Below are 21,644 nucleotides of genomic sequence, written 5' to 3' on the forward strand. Positions count from 1 at the left end.
TTAAAGGCGAAGTAAATAAAGCAGTCGTTCAACACAAAAGAAGATCATTGCTTAAAAAAGAAGTAGTACTATTATCAAAATAATAAGATATCAGAAGAATATAAATTTATGAGCTTGCAACAGAGCATATAAATATGGTAGGTGCTATAATTATGTAATTGATAAACAAATAAATGGGGAAGATTGGTTAGCAAGTCAAGTGTGGCGCCATGCTGGCTGGAAATATTACTTCCTCCTGCCGCAGTGTGAAATAAATCACAGCTCCATTATTTGCCTATAGAAAGTGCGAATTTCGGTTCAGTCTAGGGCGATTTATGATCCCTCTTGCCGTCTCCACCGTCAAGGAGCATTAATCAAGAAAGGAAAGGGATGTTTGGAACTATCTCAAGTATAGTGACGCCAAGAAGTGGGTGGAAATCTTATTGCAATCCCTTAACATCCACCAGTTCCTAATACAAGGCAAAGCCAGCCGCCCTACATCATTATATAGTTCATTGTGAGGGATTGTAATAATTAATGGCGTCCTTCCTTGATCATTGTATTTTGGCGAACACTTCTTTATGTTAACAGCAATTATTTTAACAATGAGTTTAAGACTATAATATATAATAAGAATAAAAGAACTGCTTTATGGATGCTCAAGCTTCCAAGAGTGAATATCCTTTAATAAAAGAAGTCATTAAATTCTCATAGCTTTTGCCAAAAACACCAATTCTGAACGACGAATGCTGGCCAAACACAAGTTCCCAAAGTGTGTCTGGCGAGTATGCAAACAACTCGAGATAATGTTAAAATCTGAAAAAATATTCTTTAAAAGAATGGAAACAGGAAAAGATTCTACGAAGGAAGTACTAGTAAGACAAAGTATTTGGTTAAATGATTTAATAATAACAGTGATTCAAACCTCCCTATTAGCTCTATCACCAGCTGTTCGTACCCACAGAATTTTCTCTAATTCTTACTGTATCAAACCAACACTACCACCACACTTGGCAAGCAACTTCCGTTGTAATCTTTACCGCTCCAGGGAATGAATTAATTAAAAGCAAAGAACTATATAGTAACTGCCATGTTTCTTCTGTCCTCCGTGCACAGGCCACTTTGTGAACGATATAATTCACCCTTTGCACTCGCCTCCCTATATTTCTGATCCTTTGTAACAAAGCGCCGTCTTAATGGCCAGAATTTCCGGAGATAAATGGACGTAAATAGTGTGACTCCAGTTCTATCTTGATCAATCCTGTAGAATTGAGCTTATCGGTTGGATAGATGATGTATCTCTCGAAATATAATTTAAATATATATGTATATATTATTTAGATTTGGCATTTACACCATGTTTATGGATTATTTGTAATTAGTGCAAAAATTAATCCATTGTAATTAACGTGATAGCATAACGATTATAGCGATAGACAATTACGTAGCATTTTGTATATTTTTAAAAATATATGAATGTAATATTGCAATGTGGTGAGGAAATCCTTATAAGGAGATTTGCATTTTTTCGGACATCCAAGCTGCACTGAAGACCCCTACTTCCTTCAGAACCACCTCTTCCCTGGTCTGGAAATGCAAAAAGGCCCTGGAACAGCTGGCTCAGCATAACAAAGTTCGAATGGAATGGGTGCCGGGTCATGTGGGAATTAAAGAGAATGAAACAGCCGATCAACTGGCCAGGAACGGAGCTAACACTCCTTTCATTGGCCCGAAACCTGTCCGAAAGATCGCCAAGGGTGCAGTTTGTGTGGCTCTCAGAGACTGGATCTGGAGAGAGAGCATGAATAGAACTGGGTGATGTGTTCTGGGGTCAAACACAGTAAGAGTATGATGCCTTGGCTGGGTAAAGAAAGGGCCAAAGTTACTCAGTGCTTGGGTAGGAATCAGATTACTTTGATCACAGGGGAAGCACCTGTACAAGGTGGGGCTTATTAGCTCGAAACTGTTGTGCAGATTGCGTCAGGAAGAGGAGGAAACAGCCTCTCACTTGGAGTGGTTGTGCTATGAAACCTTTAGCTCTTTTCAAGGAGATAGTAGCGCAAGAAGAACTAGTAGGGAAAGCCCTCAACCTCTTTTAGTAGGGGAGATTTCATCTACTAGATCCAAAGGGAAGGCACAATAAGTATCTTGTGGCTGCGGTGCCGTGGGGGCATAGGTCCCGTCCCCTTTCTTAATCTAATCTAATATTACAAATGAAGGGAATGTCCGCCCGTTCAACTATCAAGTTATCATGTGATAAGCTTCATTTTCAGTTTAATTAAGATATAGCCTGGAAAAACAAAAGTTAATGGAGGCATAAAAACTTGAGGCCATTTTGAGACTTCAGCTCAATTACTGCCAAATAAACCATCTTAAATTTCAAAGATAAAATTGCACGTATCTTTGTGAAGAAATAATTTACTGTACAGACGTTTTTTAAAGTCTTCTTAATTATTTAATTTGTAATATAGAAGACAAACAAAATTAGTAATGTTCAATTAACATTGAAATTAAAAACTTTCTTTCGATTGTAATCTTTGGGAGAATAAGGAAAAAGGTATTTTCCAGGTGTTGAAAACTGCGAAGTTCTTTCCCACTTTTCTCTGCCAGAAACGGCTTAAGTAGATCATAACTGGAGGAGCAAACTTACGTAAAATTTAAAACCAGTATTTGTTGATACTATGGGGAAAGTACTTGGCTAATGAAGCCGACCACGAATACTCTTATAAATGTTTACAAGATGTTACAAAGGCTACCCTAGTTACTGCTGCGCTCTAGGGGTGTGGCGGCTAACTCTCCTAATTCCTACTGCAGAGCACTCATCCCACAGCCAACTTCCTCATAAAACCGCTTGTGCATGTTTAATGCGCGTACCAAGGGAGCCAAATCGACTACCCTAGGTTATACCCGGGTATGTATTAACAGCAGCTCGAAAGACTTCAATAAATGTATAGTTTAAATTGTGCCGACGCCTAAAGGTTCTACTATCCATTAGATCCATTGACTGATTGTACCAATTACAATACATTTTGATGGTAAATTACTTGAAATTACAGAATAAATACAAAATGTAATTTACCTTCAACAAGTGTAATTAATGAGCTTCATTAAGCTTAAAAGTTGAGAAAATAATTTAGGCATAAATAATGACTAATATTCAACGCTCATTAAGAAGTTACTTTAATGATCTCTTAAATGGCAAATTAAAAAGCTAATTTATCAAATAAAAAAATGAATATTCAATTATAAAACAAAAAAAAGTTGTCTATCAACCATTTTATTTATTAAAAATGTTTCCATTCCAAAAGATATTAAAGAATTTCGATTAAACTGCCTATACTGCCTTTCCAGATATTTTTAATTTAATTTTTATTAAGGTTTCATTTTAAACAACCAATATCATGTGGCCTGGAAAACAGAAGTTAATGAGATATAAAACTGTTTTCTGAGGCCGTACTCAGCGTCCAACCACCATTACAAGTTTTTGAGATAACGGATTCGTCTGAAATTTTGGTTTTTACATGCACCAAAGCTTGAGGTGCTCGGTCTCTTATTTTTTAATATTCTGTTCGCTCATTCGTTCACTCAAAATCTGGCCCTACGCATAGTAATTTGACTTGTAAGTGGCCCGTTTTCTGCTCTTCTGAGTATTCTCTTAACATTTATGAATCTGATATTTGAATATTTTCTCTTTTGGATAATGAAGACTCCATCTCTTTTATAACCCCTTTTAAAAATATTAGGTGGTCCGGGAATGTAGGCTTTCAAATTTTTTTTTTTTTTTTTTAAACCAATTATAATTACTTAAATAATTCGCTGCCTCGGGGTACTGGTTTCAATTTTCATCCTGTTCAGATAGCTCTTATATCCAAAATGTCTTGAAAATGTTTATTAACTTCTACATAAATCCATTTTGCCAAAATTATCCAGATGGATACTTCCTAGGGTAGGAAATAAGACCCTTTAGGTTTGAATTTATTTTCTGCCGGTAATTGTGATGTTTCTATGGCAACATTACTTATTTCTATTTTCTATAATATCATCATTTATGCCCCAATTTTGGAGACCAGATTTCGTCCAGAGATGTCTACCGAGTCAGCAATCTTTTATTTACTTTGTCTGCATTGAGATCAACGCTGTGAATGATTACTGAAGGTTATGAGCATCCCCTTAACAGCTATAAGCATTAATACTATCAGTTGAATATTTATCCAGTATAATGGTGGATATCGGTGGTCCTCTGTCGTGTGGGCAGTCCATCGTTACTCTTCTCCATGTTTTTCAACTGTTTAAAAACTATAACGTTGCAAGAAATATAAAACTTTTTGCTGAACAGCTTTTAAACGTTTCCATAGAAACGACTTGATTCACATGGTTAAAATATAGTTGGTAAAACATGCTTCAACGTTTTCATGGACATTCCTGACAATATACCAGCAAAACCTTTACAACACTCAATGGACTATGCTGCCACCTAGAAGCCTTTTAAAAAAAACTCTTCAAGTTACACTGTGTCCACCAGGGTCTGAAGTTTTGTTTTTGGCACTTACAAGGTATGGAAGGTATAGCATATCGTATGTATGCAATTAATGAAATTTTACTTAAATAAAATATTTTGATCAATCAAATAGTTTTTTCATTTTTCTGAACCCCTTTTTTTCGACCATTCGCTGATTGCCCAGTTTTGCTGGAAACTGTAGAAGAAACAAGATACTTTGGAACTGTGACAATCAACCATCAGCTAAATCCCAAGGCCACTCAGTAATAATATCTGCCACTTGTAGTTCTATGCATTATGCAGCGAAATCAATTGTTTTTTTTTTAAAAGCATAATTCCACTTAAATCAAAAAAATATTGTAAGCACTAATATACAGCTTAGGGACTGCAAGGACTTCAACTATTTCATGATATTACCATGAAAATTCCTGTCTCTTGCAGTCGGTGAGAGAGGTCTTGGAGTAAAAACCAGTCTGCTGAGTGAAGTGGTTTGACACTAAATCGCACATTTATTGGACTACTATTAGATAGTCTTGTAAGACAACGACGATGTGTGGCTAAGGCAATAGGTATTACTCAATTCCATTAGAATGGAAACGGCAGCGCACATTTACACAGTCATACTTACAAAATAGCCATCGACCCAACTTATAAGCAAAGGACAAGAAGTAGTTGTTGCAGTAGAAGTGGCTAGAACAGTACCCAGTTACTGGCACATTACAATCATGAATACAGACTTCATTCTAAATCTTGTTCCCAACGGAGGGGCGCTGCTAAGTGCATCTCTTCTACAACAGACCTACTCCCCTAATATTGCTTCTATAGAGTCATATAGTTCTTAGACTGATTCATTGCTACTTTAGTGTGTCGTATATTTGTCTACTTCGTAGTTCCCAGTATATTTTATAGAAACGAAGTAATGGTCTACGCTACCATTTTTAAACACATCCATCACTGGCTCTACCTCTGGAAATGACTATTGCAACGCTATTGTGCAAAAATACAAATTTGTGAATAATTTCATACGTATAAATCTTACTGCGATAATTAAATTGATGAGTAAAAGGGAGAATAAAGAAGAATGGCCGATTTCATACTAAAGACATTTTTTGAAGATTTACATTGATTCGGTAGAGTATTCCATATTATATTATGGTTCCCCTTCAACTAATGATTAACTTTATAAAACTGTTCGCATTGTTTTTAGTTTAAATAAGGAAACTAAATTTTAAATTTATTTGTAAGCTTGTGTCACCTTAACATGCTGCGCATGCTCCATGAAATAGAATTTAAAAGTGTTCTTGATCAGTAAAATGCTCAAACTCCCACAGAGTACGATCTTAGAAAAGGTAGAGCTTCATGAAGCCCATAGTGTCTTTGATGAGCATTGAAAGAAACAATAAATAAAAGAAGGCCTAATAAAGAGTAAATTTATAAATAAATTCTAAAAGTAAGTTTTCGAATATATTAAAATATCCAAGGCGCTATTGCTGGGTAAATCTTATCACTGTCAAGTTGAGTCCCCGCAATCTTCAGCGCACTCTGCACGCCGTGGTTTTTACCTAACTACTATTAGCAAGTCACTAGTTTTATCATTTAACCTTTATCGCATAATAACAAATAGAATAATGTTGCATAATATTTAAGTTTATCTTATTTTATATTAAAATAAACATTGATATTAAAATAAAACTGTAAAAACAGAAGAATAATAAAACAAAAAACAATAACAATCTAATTAGGCCTGAAATAATTGGGTAAAACAAAAAGCACTAAAAAAGCTTTTTTAACAAACAAATAAATAAATTTGCAAAAAAAAAATTACCTAAATAAATTATTTGAAAACAAATGAAAGAGGCTGTTGGAGGCGCTAATGATCACATTTTCGATGCGCCTAGAAAACATTGGAAAACAGTTAAATGGACAATTTTTTCATTGAAGTAGGTAAAAAATTTCCAAAGTACAGCTGCGTGGACAAGGTAGAGATAATGGAAGATGAAGCTAAGATGGCTGAGAAAATCGTATGGATCTAGTGGGTTTATTATGTAGTTTAAAAAGGAAATAAGGAATATTTGTTGTAGGAGGGTTGCTTGAGGTCGGGAACTATCGATAGGAGAATTCACCTTCGAAACGGAGGGTCATGGTGATCAATTGGAACGTGTTACAATGAATATAATGCTCACGTACAAAGCGCATAAAAATTTCATTGTCAAGCTCCTTCGTGGAGCCATCGCTAAACTATACAGCAGGGAGCAAGGAAAAAGCAGAGCAGTTTCTTGAGATGGACAATTAATTGTGACTTTTTTGTTTTAACTCAGCGAGTGCACTTAAAACTTTGTAGCAGACATCTTGAAGATTAATCATTCCATATTTTGCGTAAACTTTCAAAGAAATAATTGCCTTATTGTTACTAAAACAACAAGTAATTGTTCGGTGAAAAATTATTTTAAAAATGAAGCCAGATGGTGAAAGTTGGATGGATACAAGTATAGATAGCGAATTGCCCTGACGTCGCGTCGGTTTGCTCTACACTTCATTATTTTTTTTTTAAATTTCATATTCATTATTATTAATCTTATAAAAGGAACATCTTGGTTATGTATCATTTGTTTCACATTTGTCAGAAGGGCTGAACTTTAACAACAAAGAATAATACTTTACGCTGTGAAAGATCTGTGGAGGAAGGTGTATTTTGCGCAATAAATTATCAACACAAGCTTGTGCAGCACAAAGTAAGCCTTCTGTGTATATCTATTTTCAACACAGCAGAGCCGTAGCGGTGTTTTTGTTAAATTTATTGTCGGTAGAGGCTGCTTTGTCGGGCCCTCACATATCCTTAAACACACAGGATTAGCGAACCAACCCACAGGATGTATGGAGAAGGAGCAAATTTTATACAAACCAACAATAAAGTTGTGGTAATTGTTTGTAATTACTTAAATAGCGGGTGGATAACTTTTTTTTTTATCAAACGAGCTCAATGTAATGGTGACATCCAAGCTATACCATTTACAGAGTTATAAATTAGTAATTCCTACAATAGGGAATTATTCTCCTGGTTTCTTGTGGCGTTTCAGCCCTAAAAGGGTCTCTCTAAATATCTCCACTTTACGTAACCTATCTTCAAACAGATCTTCTTTCACAGCCTACTTCACTTTTCTAAAGCTGTTCGGCTATCTGGGCGATCTTCAACACCTTTTTTCTTTTGGGCGCTCTGTCCTCATCCATTCCATTTAGTTGCTCTAACCAGCGTTATCATCCTTATTTAATGGAATCTCTGTGGGTATAAACACCCCATACAGTACATCGCTTTTCCTGACTATTGGAATGTTATTCGCATTTAATTCAGTATTTTTCCAGTCGTTGACTGTTGCCTGCCTCTTGTTGCCAAAGCTCGCCTCAGAATATTACCGAGGTTCTGGGTATGATGATTTTGATCTACGAGGAGATTTGCTTACGGTGGAACGTACGTTTTAATGCCTTCAACATCTGTAGCCTGCCTGAAGTCTGCGAGTAGTTGGTTTCTAGGACTGTAATTCGACTTCTTTGAAAGAGTGCATCCCAACTTTCTAACTGCCGAAACTTTTATATTCTTTTAGTCGTCATCGTAACTTTTGTTTTCTTTTCCTGCTTTTACCAATTCCATAATCACACGGCTTCAGAATCACCCTCCCTCGCTCTATACTGCTGTTTCGTCTCGATTGCTACAGAACTTACTACTGAATTTTACTTCTAGGTATTTTCGTAGCTGAAACTATGCATTAAACTACCTAGTTGTGCGTCTTAATTTACTAACTTGAATAGGTATTACTGGTTAAAATACGATGATCTCTTCGAGGAACCATCTCCAACTTGACTAGTTTATTGTATTAGGAGATGAAGAGTTCTTTTGCTCTGAATTAAGTATATTTTTTGGGAGAGAGGCTTCACAGCCCTCAAACAATTGAATTTGTACATTTTCTTTAGGCAATAAGATGTCACAGTTCGAAACTCGATCATTCTACAGAAGCATCAATCAGAGAATACCCCATTCAGTTAAGTGTCTACCTATCCAATTCACCTCCAGAAATAAATGACTGAATCCTTTCTCTTGATTTGATAAGTGCTGTAGTTTACCCTTTGCAGTGGCCTCTTTCTAGCAGGGAGACTTAATAAAAATTACATTGATAAGTCAACTGATATATATACTGAGATAGGATGAAATATGAATTGATCAACAGTAACAGTCACTGATCGTCAAGCTAAGGACTGTCCAAATTAATCAATAGCGAAATATCGTATTCCAAATGCATGAAACCTTATCTTCAACCTTACTGTGTACCATCGAACGCTGATTAGTAATCACCTCTTGTCAATTCTCCCTAAACTTAACTAGTCTCGTTACCTGTCTCCAGAGACAGGTTTATCGACTTGTCCTACAACTTGTATTACCTCCGCTACAAATACCTTAAATCTACAATGTACAAAGTGTGAGCATTCCCTAAGGTAGAGCGCCATCGACTTTGTATACTCTTCAATTCCAGACTGTTGTCCAACGAGTCCCGCTGAATAACCTACCTCAAATGTTGAACTAGTGGCGAACCACTGGTTCATCTCCAGTAATTTGAGCTACAATGTTCCATAGATCTTTCCTGTTCCATTTGATGTCCTCAAAATAATCCTTTGGCTTAACATTCTTTAAAAAACCTCTTCGACTGGGCGCAAGAGTTTAACTAGGCGCTATCGCATTTCTATTTCTTGTTATTCCCATTATCTGATTCTGGTAGTTCTATCGATGTCCAAAATTGGCAGTGAGGTCTCTCTGGGTTCTGCTGGGAAGAAAAAATCGTGTTCAGCTCTCTATACTGTCTAGGAACACAATAAGTGCAGCTGTAATTTAAATTTTCGAGGCAGAAAAGTTTCTTTTTAAATACTAACGCAGCTTTAGATTTTTTCCACGAAAAATGATTTGAAGCTAGAATTCTGATTGAATGAAGGCAGAGAAAAAAAGAACAATGTTTTGCAGCAGATAAGCTATCCTAAGAAAAATATCAACATTTGGACCACTAATTTCACATCCGATTTCTCTCATCTCCAAACAATGTTACTAATTAAACGACTTAGAGAACTAATTAATTGGACGAACTAAGAATTCCACCTTGGGAGTTTAAGGATGACCCCCGACAGTGACTCTTTACTCGAGAGTGAGTGAGACAACAAGTTTAGAGTTAATTAGAGCGGCGGTTTTAACCTGCGGAAGTAATCCTACTTACCGTTCTAGTTGCATAGTTTTATAATTGGACTCTGCGCGCACATACGTATGGGGGTCTACTAATTGTTGAGTCTCACAATGTCTGCCAGTTGGAGGCACTTGGGGTGAGATTACTGACCTTGTGCACTCCAAACCCACAAAACAAGCGGATACTCAGTTGTTGCTCATTTTACAATCCTATTCTGAGTCTGAGGTAAACATTCACAAACACTCGCTGACCGCAAAATTTTCAGCCCATCAAGAAAGTCTGCCAGCAAGCTTTTTACTGAATTGTGAAACCATTGTTTATTAGTTTCATGATTTAGTAAACATAGAATTAAGCGCAAAAATTGGTGAACTGAACATCTATGCAACAATAACGCCACTTCCTTTTCATACAGATTTTAATCTCGTGCAAATCTACAAAATTTACTAAAATCCAGAGTACAAGAAAAAAATTTCACATTCACTGTCGATCGATCTTGGTATCAGATCCGGGAAAAGCCAAGTAACAAATTTCTTAATTTTGGTCAAACACAAAACGTCTCAGTTATTCCTCCCATCTGTTAGTTTTAGAGAAATGTTTAGACGAAAAACAATTCAGGAAAAGCCTAACAAAAACTCGTTAACAATTTTTACAGTTACATGTGGAACTAGAAATTAAAATTAGCTTCTGGAAAATGCTTGATTACTTCATCTAGTAAGCATGATACAGCAATGATTACTTAGAGCTTTCACCTAGCTGGAAGATATAACGCGAGTGATGCTGCGATTAAGAATTCAAAAAGAGACCACGTACTTGTAAAGTGCATTACTAAAATATGCAAAAGTAGGAATTAACTCAGGTGATCAGCACATTGGATTCCCACGTGGAGATAGCTGATTCCAATCCAGCTGCCTACTCTTAGATTTTCTCTTTCTAGAAATTTCTTGCAGTTCAACGTCTGGTGAGAGTGCCCCGGAAACCGGCAGTGCGCTGAAGAAGGCTTCGGATTCCAATGAAGACGGATGTTGTGCGCCGTTTATTAAAAAAAAAATATTGGATAGTAAAAAAAAGCTTAAATCGTTTCATAATATTAGTCAACGGTTGCATTTGATGTGTTTGCACATTTCATGAGGAATTTAATTTTGGATTTTTGGTTTTATGATAAAAAGTGAGCGAGTAGAGATTAAAGATTTCTGAATATTCAGTTTTTGGAACTTAAAGGCAGAAGGAGTACATTTGGAGTTTAATAATGCCCCAGTTCTGCCTTCTCTTTTCTAAATTTCTCACTTATTTTAATGATAATGCTCTAAAAAACGTGTGTGGGTCTCTTTGTGATTACATTTCTGATTGTCACTAGTTCCGTACCGTAGGTTACAGTAAAAATATAACGCAGCTTGTTATAAAAAAAGTCAATTCTCTAAGTTGAAAATAACCGATTTTCATAAGTATTATTTCTAGCCAAAAAAAACTAATCCTTGCCCTTTTAGCTCTAAAAATATTCCGAACTTAACACTACTGAACTGCTAAAAAATTCAAAACTCTGCGACTAAATTCAATAGTTAATGTTCCCTTCTGGCGTACATTCGCATAACCTTCTCATTCCTCTTTGATTGGGCTTCACGTTCTCATGTACCTTTCCTTACACAGCCAGCGCGACCATTTTTAAGAACAATGCAAATCTCTTGGGAAGTTAGCCTAGTAACAATAGTAAAGAATGTGGTACATACCTAGGTTGTCGCAGTAGGCGAGCAGGACAAAGTGTAGTGTCAGCACCAGCCAGGATAAAGCAGTTCTCATCATGGTCACTTGCAGCGCTCTATCATCCTGCAATGATGTACAACTTTCTTAATAAACTTTGTTCGGAAATCATTAAAAAGGCTTAAATAATTTAAAACATTTTCATAAATAATTTTTAAAATACTGTGTACTAATATGAAGTGTCTGGTATACAGCAGCAAACCTCAATCTTTTTGTCTTCTTAAAAAACAGAATGACAAAATGCTAAACAGCATTGATTTAAGTACGAGGGTCGTTTGAAAAGTCCGTGCAAAGTCAGAGAGATAGCACCACTGGCGCGTATCGAGGTTATGTTTAGTTAGTAGCATCTCTTGGAAGAACACACACCAAGTTTCAGCCAGATCGGTCTATTTCTTTGTGTTTGGCATTCGTTTGAATCGAGGAAGTCGAGTAATTTTCAAAAAATGGACGGAAAAAGAATTTCGTGTGTTGATTAAACACTACTTTATAAAAGGCAAAACGCCTCAGGAGACTAAAGAGAAGCTTGATAAACATTATGGTGACTCTGCACCTTCGATTAGAACAATTTATAAGTGGTTTCAAAATTTTCGGAGTGGCCATATGGGCACAAGTGACGCTGAACGTTCTGGACGCCCTGTTGAGGTTACTACTCCAGAAATCATTGATAAAATCCATGATATGGTGATGGATGACAGAAGAGTGAAGGTGCGTGAGATTGCTAGTGCTGTGGGCATCTCGAATGCACGGGTACATAATATTTTGCATCAACATTTGGACATGACAAAGCTATCCGCAAGATGGGTGCCGCGATTGCTCACGCTTGACCAAAAACGAAATCGTGTAAGGACGGTTTGCAGCTGTTCCAGAAGAATCCGCAGGACTTTAAGCGTCGTTTCGTCACTGTGGATGAAACATGGATACATCACTACACTCCTGAGACCAAAGAACAATCTAAACAATGGGTTACCAAGGGGGAATCTGCGCCAAAAAAGGCCGGAAAGATTATGGCGACTGTCTTTTAGGATTCGCAAGGAATAATCCTCATCGACTATCTGGAAAAGGGTAAAACTATTACAGGTGCATATTATTCATCGTTATTGGACCGTTTGAAAACCGAGCTGCAAGAAAAACGCCCACGATTGGCCCACAAAAAAGTCCTTTTCCCTCACGACAACGCACCAGCTCACACCTCAGCAGTTGTGGTCGCAAAATTAATGGAAATAGGGTTCCAACTCGTTTCACATCCCCCCTATTCTCCAGACTTGGCTCCCTCGGACTACTATTTGTTCCCCAATATGAAGAAATGGCTGGCGGGAAAAAGATTTTATTCAACGAGGAGGTGATTGCAGAAACGAATGGCTATTTTTCAGACTTGGACAAATCCTATTATTCGGAAGGGATCAACAAACTAGAGCAGCATGCCACAATAGATCCTTGGGGTGTCGCGGTGGCGTAGGCTGAATAGCCAATTCCCCCGATGGAAACTAGAGCAGCGTTGGACGAAGTGTATAAGCCTAAAAGGAGACTATGTTGAAAAATAAAAAAGGTTTACCCCAAAAAATTAAGTAGTTTTTATTTATGCACGGACTTTTCAAACGACCCTCGTAAATAAATGTTCTTTCTCCTCTGACTCCATGCAATGTTAGCCGTTAATGGAGCATAGACTGACGATTTATAGCGGAGTGACAGGCTTACTCTGCCTAGCTTATTGAATTACAGGTATTTGTTTCTTGAAGCCAAATTCAATAATGAAGATTATTCATTGCGCTTCAATGAATCATCTTTTAAGGTCTAAGACATTCTTACAATTTGTCAATTTCACTTATAAGATTAAAGGTTTATTTACCGATGTTAAATCAGACTTTGCGACAATTAACCAATTGAAAACAGTTTTTTGAGAAGCTAATTTTACATAAGACAACAGTAGCCTGATGTTAGAACGATTGTTATTGGTATTTACCACTCAGCGAAGCATGCTTTTATTTAAACGCGTGTGGTACTCTCTCATTGGTCGACTTCTTTTGTACTGTGAACAGCAGGCAAAATTCGTTTAAAGCCAATCCGCAAAATGTCTTCAAGCCATTCAACTACATTTGTCCTAGAAATAATTATCTTAGAGGATTGAAAAACCTAGTTTGGTACTTGGCACAAAACAAATCTATTTGTTGAAATAAATGCGAGAGTAACACATCATTTTTTTTAAAAAAAAGAACTACTTCAAATACCGATACTTGCGGTATTCAAAAGTGGTAACTTTCTAATAGTTATGTTTCTCTAATCATTGTATAACATTTACCTTCAATTTATGTAATTAACATGCACCCAGCAAATAAATTGCCAAATACAAAAAGCAGTTACCAATAAATACAACTTGGCAACTTTAAAGCAAACCAATTTGATTAAGGTATTTATCGCAACTTTAAAGTCCCAACAAAGTAGGACGGCATGTATTTACATTTGCAAAGGTAATCATTAGGAATTCCAAAATAGTTTCCAAACAGTTACTGCCATTTAAATTGGACGAATGTTTAAGTCTTAATTATATTCAATTTTCACGCTCGTTTATCTTCAATTTAATATTAAGATTTCATGCAAGATGTTGATTGATCATTTGAATAGAAATCAAGCAATTAAGACATTTAATATTAATATGCAATTAACAGTATTAATATTAAAATTTTGTTACTGAAAGTTATTGAATGTTTTACCACAATATTAATAAAATATTTTACTGCATTGATGGTGAAAATTAATTAAATCTCTAATTTAGTAAAAATAAATAGACTTGTATAATAATTATATTTAAAGTATATTTAATTTTATTAATAATTATTTGATAATAATTTTTCTACATTACAATTACTTGTAAGGTAATTCTTTACACGTAACTTGCCTCTTTAAATTTACTTTAATTATCTTTCAATTTGTGGAAAAACCTTAGAAATACGGCTAATTTAAAGAGCTATCTGCTTCCAATTATCACTTTAAAAAACCATCAGTTTTCATTTAATTTTCATCCCTTTAACAAACAATACTATACTTGTTAAACCACATTGAATATTTGCTCAAAATGCAAGATTATTGGCCAAACTCTTTTGGACAATAAAACACAAAGGTTTCGTATACTTTTTATCTTGGTACTGATGTCAGAGCTTGTTCAACAGTTTGCGCTCTCTTACATCATGTATCTGAAATGAAATAATCAATAACTAAAAAGTAATATGAGTCCCTCATGTGACTTTAATTCAGGCAGTTTAACCCAAATTTACATCTTTTATTTTTTAAACACGGAAAAAAAAGTGTTAAAGTTAAACATTTTCTAAATTAGAAATAACTTTAATAAGCTGCAATAATAACAATAAATCAGCTGCACCTAAATTTAATACGCCCTGTGTTCTTTCAGCAAGCACAAAGCATGTTTATAAAAACCACCAAGAAAGCTGTAAATAACAAAAAAGACTGGAGAATAAGTATTTCTATTAAATTCTACAACTCGGGAAAAAGTTGAAATGGTCATAATATTTCCCCATTAAAGTTGGAGCAGAATGTGTTATCTAAAAAAAAGTTCAACTAAAAGCAAACTTTTCTGCACAGCGGGTCAATTAATTAAATGAAAATTTCTTTTACTGACATGTTTCTGTCTTTACTTTTCTGAATCATTTAAAAGCTAATTTGTGTGCTTTTTCTTTGAAAGCTTTATAAACACACGCATAAAACTTACAAATTCGGATTTTGTTTTGTAGTTTTATTCTACATTATTAGAAATAGAAAAGAAATTTATTATTCTGGGACAATTGTCCCCTAAGAATAAATACAGGAACAAATAGAGGCCTTAATAGTTTGGCCTGTGTTAAAAAGAAAATAAATAAATAAATAAGTATTTACAAAAAGTGAAAATAAAAATAACAGCAGAAATTAAGGAAATAAATTAAAACAATTAGAATTTCGGAGGAAGCTGGATATAAAGGAGAAAACTGAATAGACGGGATTTAAAGATAGATAGGGTAGGAGCATGGCGGACAGATGATGGCAAGGAATTCCAGAGAGAGGTAGCACGTATAAGGAAGGATTTGTCAAAGGATGAGGTACGGTTAGAGGGAATATAGAGATCAGATGGGCGAGATCTAGTATTAACGGGAATGGATGGAGGATTTAAACATAAGGAGTTGGAAAATATAGGAAGGCCTTTGAGACTGGATGACTTGAAAAAGGAAAGAAGCCAAAATTATTAGTGTTTCTTAGGCCCGATGTATCTTAGTAGAGCTATACAAAATAATGCTGTCATTCTCATTGAGCTTTCCTGTAGAGAATAATTCTTTTTGAGTTCGATGTACCTATGATAACAACAAATTAGCTTCTAAATGGGTAAAAACCTTAAAAGCTCTTTCCTCTCTAAATCAATTTTACTCACAAATATTCCGGTAATCTTTTAAAAAAATGCCACAAAAATTTGCCAATTCACAGATATAAGTTTTAAATTTTCAAAAGTATAATTTATAATACAATATTTTTAATGTATTTATACATTTTTTTTTTATTATTATTATTATGACAACTAAAAATCGGCCTTCAGAGACGCTAATTACTGTATTTTTGGCCGCTATTTTGGGTAACTTTATTCAACTTCAACATCAAAATTATTTGGTTATTGTTGGTTATCATTATTATGTTGGTTTGTGTTGCCCAGTTTCAGCTACTTTTAGCTAAACCGCAATCAATCTCAAATTGCAAGATTGATTAAGTTCCAAATTTTTTTGTAAAGGGCAATAAATAATTATTATTATTACTATTTTTTAATAAGGGCAAAAATAAACAAATTTATCTATGAAAGAAACTAATTCAAAAGTTATTACGAAGAAAAAAGAAAACTTTGGCCGATAATAGGATATAAAATATCCGATAAAACAGATAAAAGTATACAAGATAAATAATAGTGAATAAAGAACAAAATTTTATTCAACTTTTTCAAGCTGAAGGGGGGCCACCATTAGCGGCAGATATTTTTTTTTTAAATAAGTCGGTAAACAAGTAAGAAAAAAGGGCAGCCATTAATCAATCTTTATGATATTGTAAAATAAACAAAGAAATGAAAAAGTTATTTAAACTTTCGCAAAAGTATCGATCGAACGTTATGTAAATTAACTTTGTCTCCTGCACTAATCTTCATTTTTCCTTTCTCTTAGTAAGGTTTTCTTAATATAGTCTAGAAATTGAAATAATTAATCGAAAATTAGCGAGCTGGTTTAGTCAAAGCTTATATCATCCATTCATGGCTCTGCATCACAATACTTGGTCTTGGCTTCCTCAAGAAAACCAAAAAGCTGCAGGATTGTGGCGTTGCTGCTAACATTTGATTACTAATAATGTAAAAGTAAAGTAAAAGTAATTGCCTATTTTTTCAGGCAGGCTTTACGTCCAACTACCAAATTAGGTGTCGTGGACGAAGGCGACTTAGCAAACATACTTTACTGTAAATTTCTTTTATTAACCTTTAAATAAAATCCAAGGCCTAAAGACCGGAAATGGACAATGCATATTAGCTTTGCAGGTCTCGCCTCTTGTACCTAGGCATAGAGCGGTAACAGTCAGTAGAAGCATTTTCATTTTTCATGGGAAGCGACAAATGCAGGACAAAACGCTGTAGGGCAATTAGTGCCCTAAGCGTCCAAAATGGACTCTTTAAGTTTGAAGCCAGCAAACTGGTGCCAATGAATATACAAAAAAACCGAATATAAGAGACTGAATTGTAGCGCAATGATCAGCTATCAAATTTTACTGAAACTTAATAATCAATTTATCGTATCTTAAACTTTCTAACTGAACTTCGTTTTTATTGTGCACGTTTCTTGTTTTTCTTGATAACTTCGTCCTGATCTATGATTCCCATGAAAAGAGCCGTCATCAAGATTGATTCAGATTGAAAAAGATTCCTGGCCTTATAACAGTTTTAAGTTGGGCAAAGTATTACCCACCTTATTCTTTACTCTCTTCCATCTTTCTTCACCACATTTCACTTCTGATTTACTCTTTTCTTGTTTTAAAAAAAGTTTTCTCCTCCCCAAAAAAACTTCCAACCTAGACACTCATTATTATTAATAACTAAAAAAGAAATATGTTTACGTCTGTCAAGTTTTCTTCCAACCAGTTTCGCTTTATATTTCTTCATTAAGAATTAATTAAATTTAAAACTTTAACTTATTTATTCTTACTGAACAGATTTTCCAGCAGTTTGAGATTATCTATTTTCGTAACGGTTTACACTTATAACCAAAATAATTCTCTTTTAAATGACTTCTTGGGTATTCGAATCGTCAGATACCTAATAGTCACCTCAAAACTACCACAGTAACATTCTGTTTAACACAGACTTATACAGAGAATTTTACCAATTTAATGCAAATATTGTAATTAATCTCCTTAACAAAAACTTACAGTTTAAAAAGTTAAGTATAAGGGTTGATTAAACGCCAAAAGGTACACAAATCAGCAAGTACCCAACATTTCATTAATACTTCATTGATATTATTTAAGTAATTTTACCGCATTAATTTTCATTAATATTTTTTAAGAATTTATTAGATGTCACATACCCTTATGCTGGCCATTTTCATCTACAAAATATTTGTTCAAGTAGCACACCATTTAACTTAGATTGACTGTAATATCTATTTATCTATAATAATCAAACTATTAATCACTGGTGAAAAAGAAAACGTTATAAAAAATAAAAAAATATGAGGCTAAAAAATTCATAAACTTTTTTAAAAATTGCTTACACCAACTTACATCAATGATTTTATTTATTTTTATTTTTAAATAAAAATCGTCGGTTTAAGTTCATTCTTCGATAAAGTAATTGTTATTTTATGAAGTAGTCAATCTGGCTTTATCGTAAATAATATAGTTTTCTTCAATTACATTCTCCATCTAGGTGTTCTTCCCACAATGTTGTGTATATGTAATATAAAATAAATAAGATATGCATATTTTTAGGACAGCTAATTATTCCAGTATTTTACCATAAGTAAAATTAGGGGAACTAAATTAAATTACAATTGAGAAATGAATAAATAATGTTGAATAATCTACTTGTTATTAACTGTGTGTTATTTGTCCTCACGAATATTTCGGTAAGACGAATTCAAGACTGAAAAATTGCTTTAAATCCTCCGTGATTCAAATTTAAACAGTAGCCGGCTCTAAATTTGTCTTTTTCTAATTTAACATGCATGTATATGTGACAACTTCAGAATCAGAAGAATAATTTGGAATAGAGTTAAAATAAAGTACCTATTTATACGAAGATATAATATACATTTTATCACAATTATAACTATTATGAATGAACTGGCCAGCATAAGGGTATGTGACATCTAATAAATTCTTAAAAAATATTAATGAAAATTAATGCGGTAAAATTACTTAAATAATATCAATGAAGTATTAATGAAATGTTGGGTACTTGCTGATTTGTGTACCTTTTGGCGTTTAATCAACCCTTATACTTAACTTTTTAAACTGTAAGTTTTTGTTAAGGAGATTTTTGTACCTTTTGGACAGATTTTCCTTTTTGTCTATTAGCAAAGTTACATATCTGCTTTACAGATTGGATTTTTTTAAAATTTGGAATAAGCTATTCTATCATTATAACCTGATAAGGTGTTAAATCGGAACCGTAACTACCACTGGAGAGATCTTTTTAAAGAATGGTTATAGTTGCGGTTCCCAAACCATCCTCAATAACATTTTTTTTGAGAAAGCCTTTTTATATAAAATAGGAAGGTATTTGTACGTAAATAGCAAAATTAAACTGCGATTTCAGTACTTCCTTTTAAGAGGAGCAAGAAAAATAAACTGCGATTACAGTACTTCTTTCTAAAAGGCAAAGATTTTGAATCGAACGACAATTCATTGATGTAAATCGGTTCACTCATTGATAATTTTAACGATTGCAGTACTTCCTCTTAGTAGGTGTAAGAGCATGATGGCACTTCACAGCCACGTAGAGGAGCTTTAATCACTTCTTCGTGCTAAATTTTATCAAAATCGGGTTAAGCTTTGTAGAAATATTGGTAATAATAGTTTTAGAAAGGGCCTTATTTGGGTGGGGCAAACTCCCCTCCTTATGAGGCATAGCGTCGAGACTTTTAAAGTACAAATCTGTACAAAATTTCGATTCATTCATGAAAATCGGTTCACGTGTCGATAATTTGAAACGATTGCTATACTTCCCCTTAATAAGTGTAAGAGCAGATCGTCGCTTTATTGTTAGGTAGGGGAGCCCTAACCCTATCATCCTACCAAATTTTATCAAAATAGGGCCAAGATTTACAGAGTAATTAGTAATAATAATTTTGGAGGGGGCCTTACATAAAGGGGGCTAACTCCTCTCCCATTCGATGTACAGGGCCGAGACCCCCAAAAGGCACATCTACATAAAGTTCCGAATCGAATGACACCTCATTCATGAAAATCGGTTCACGCGTTTAGGCGCTACGTTGTTTACAAAAAAGGTAACAAGAACAACAACAAGAACAACAAGAAGAAGAAGAACAAGAACAAGAACATTTTTTGAAAAAGCCGTTTTTGCTCATTTTCGGCAACTTTTTTCTCGAAACCTATTAGATCTGGGTGGTTGCAAAAAAATTATAGTTATAAAGGAGAATTTGGAGTAAGATTTAAAGAAAATTTGGGAATTTTATCTTTTATAGAAAAATAAAAAAAATTGTCAAAGTTGGGTGTTTTTCAACGTTACACTTTTTCGTGCAGTTTTTGATGGTCAACCCTTATACAACTGTCCTACCGGACAGTTTTAATTCACTAGAATTATTGCAAGGCTGTTCTACGAAGAGATGCTAGTTAGTTAATTTGCACATTCTAAAGCTAACATACGTAACATATAATGGTCCCTTGGGAAATATTCACGCCTTCAGCAGGAATATGGAAAACATAAAAATATTTTTAAAAAATACTGATCCATTCGCTGAAAATATTTTCTCTTGTTTTAGAGACTTCACAGCGTGTATTTCTGTTACAAATTATTAATAAAATTATTTCTTCAACGAAATTAATTAAAAGATTTTTATAAATTCAATACTAAATTAAAATTTGTTTAGTGAAGTACGAGGGTCGTTTGAAAAGTCCGTGCAAAGTCAGAGAGATAGCACCACTGGCGCGTATCGAGGTTATGTTTAGTTAGTAGCATCTCTTGGAAGAACGCACACCAAGTTTCAGCCAGATCGGTCTATTTCTTTGTGTTTGGCATTCGTTTGAATCGAGGAAGTCAAGTGATTTTCAAAAAATGGACGAAAAAGAATTTCGTGTGTTGATTAAACACTACTTTATGAAAGGCAAAACGCCTCAGGAGACTAAAGAGAAGCTTGATAAACATTATGGTGACTCTGCACCTTCGATTAGAACAGTTTATAAGTGGTTTCAAAATTTTCGGAGTGGCCATATGGGCACAAGTGACGCTGAACATTCTGGACGCCCTGTTGAGGTTACTACTCCAGAAATCATTGATAAAATCCATGATATGGTGATGGATGACAGAAGAGTGAAGGTGCGTGAGATTGCTAGTGCTGTGGGCATCTCGAATGAACGGGTACATAATATTTTGCATCAACATTTGGACATGACAAAGCTATCCGCAAGATGGGTGCCGCGATTGCTCACGCTTGACCAAAAACGAAATCGTGTGAAGTGTTGCAAGGACGGTTTGCAGCTGTTCCAGAAGAATCCGCAGGACTTTAAGCGTCGTTTCGTCACTGTGGATGAAACATGGATACATCACTACACTCCTGAGACCAAAGAACAATCTAAACAATGGGTTACCAAGGGGGAATCTGCGCCAAAAAAGGCGAAGACCGTTCCTTCGGCCGGAAAGATTATGGCGACTGTCTTTTAGGATTCGCAAGGAATAATCCTCATCGACTATCTGGAAAAGGGTAAAACTATTACAGGTGCATATTATTCATCGTTATTGGACCGTTTGAAAACCGAGCTGCAAGAAAAACGCCCACGATTGGCCCACAAAAAAGTCCTTTTCCATCACGACAACGCACCAGCTCACACCTCAGCAGTTGTGGTCGCAAAATTAATGGAAATAGGGTTCCAACTCGTTTCACATCCCCCCCTATTCTCCAGACTTGGCTCCCTCGGACTACTATTTGTTCCCCAATATGAAGAAATGG

General features: G+C 34.9%; 1 protein-coding gene across 5 annotated transcripts in view; it reads right to left on the reverse strand.

Annotated features, from left to right (window-relative positions):
• Positions 1-21,644, reverse strand: part of LOC141460614 (uncharacterized) — a 610,369-nt gene that overhangs the window by 299,825 nt on the left and 288,900 nt on the right. For all 5 annotated transcript variants that reach the window (XM_074140978.1, XM_074141047.1, XM_074140825.1 and 2 more), the window contains exon 2: positions 11,421-11,517. In XM_074140978.1, coding sequence (XP_073997079.1) covers positions 11,421-11,493 — 73 coding nt within the window. In that variant the 5' untranslated portion in view covers positions 11,494-11,517. The remainder of the gene's footprint in view (positions 1-11,420; positions 11,518-21,644) is intronic.

The sequence above is a fragment of the Rhodnius prolixus genome, unplaced genomic scaffold (genome assembly GCF_049639745.1).
Source record: "Rhodnius prolixus isolate KJV_2025 unplaced genomic scaffold, Rpr scaffold_1, whole genome shotgun sequence".
Lineage (NCBI taxonomy): Eukaryota > Metazoa > Arthropoda > Insecta > Hemiptera > Reduviidae > Rhodnius > Rhodnius prolixus.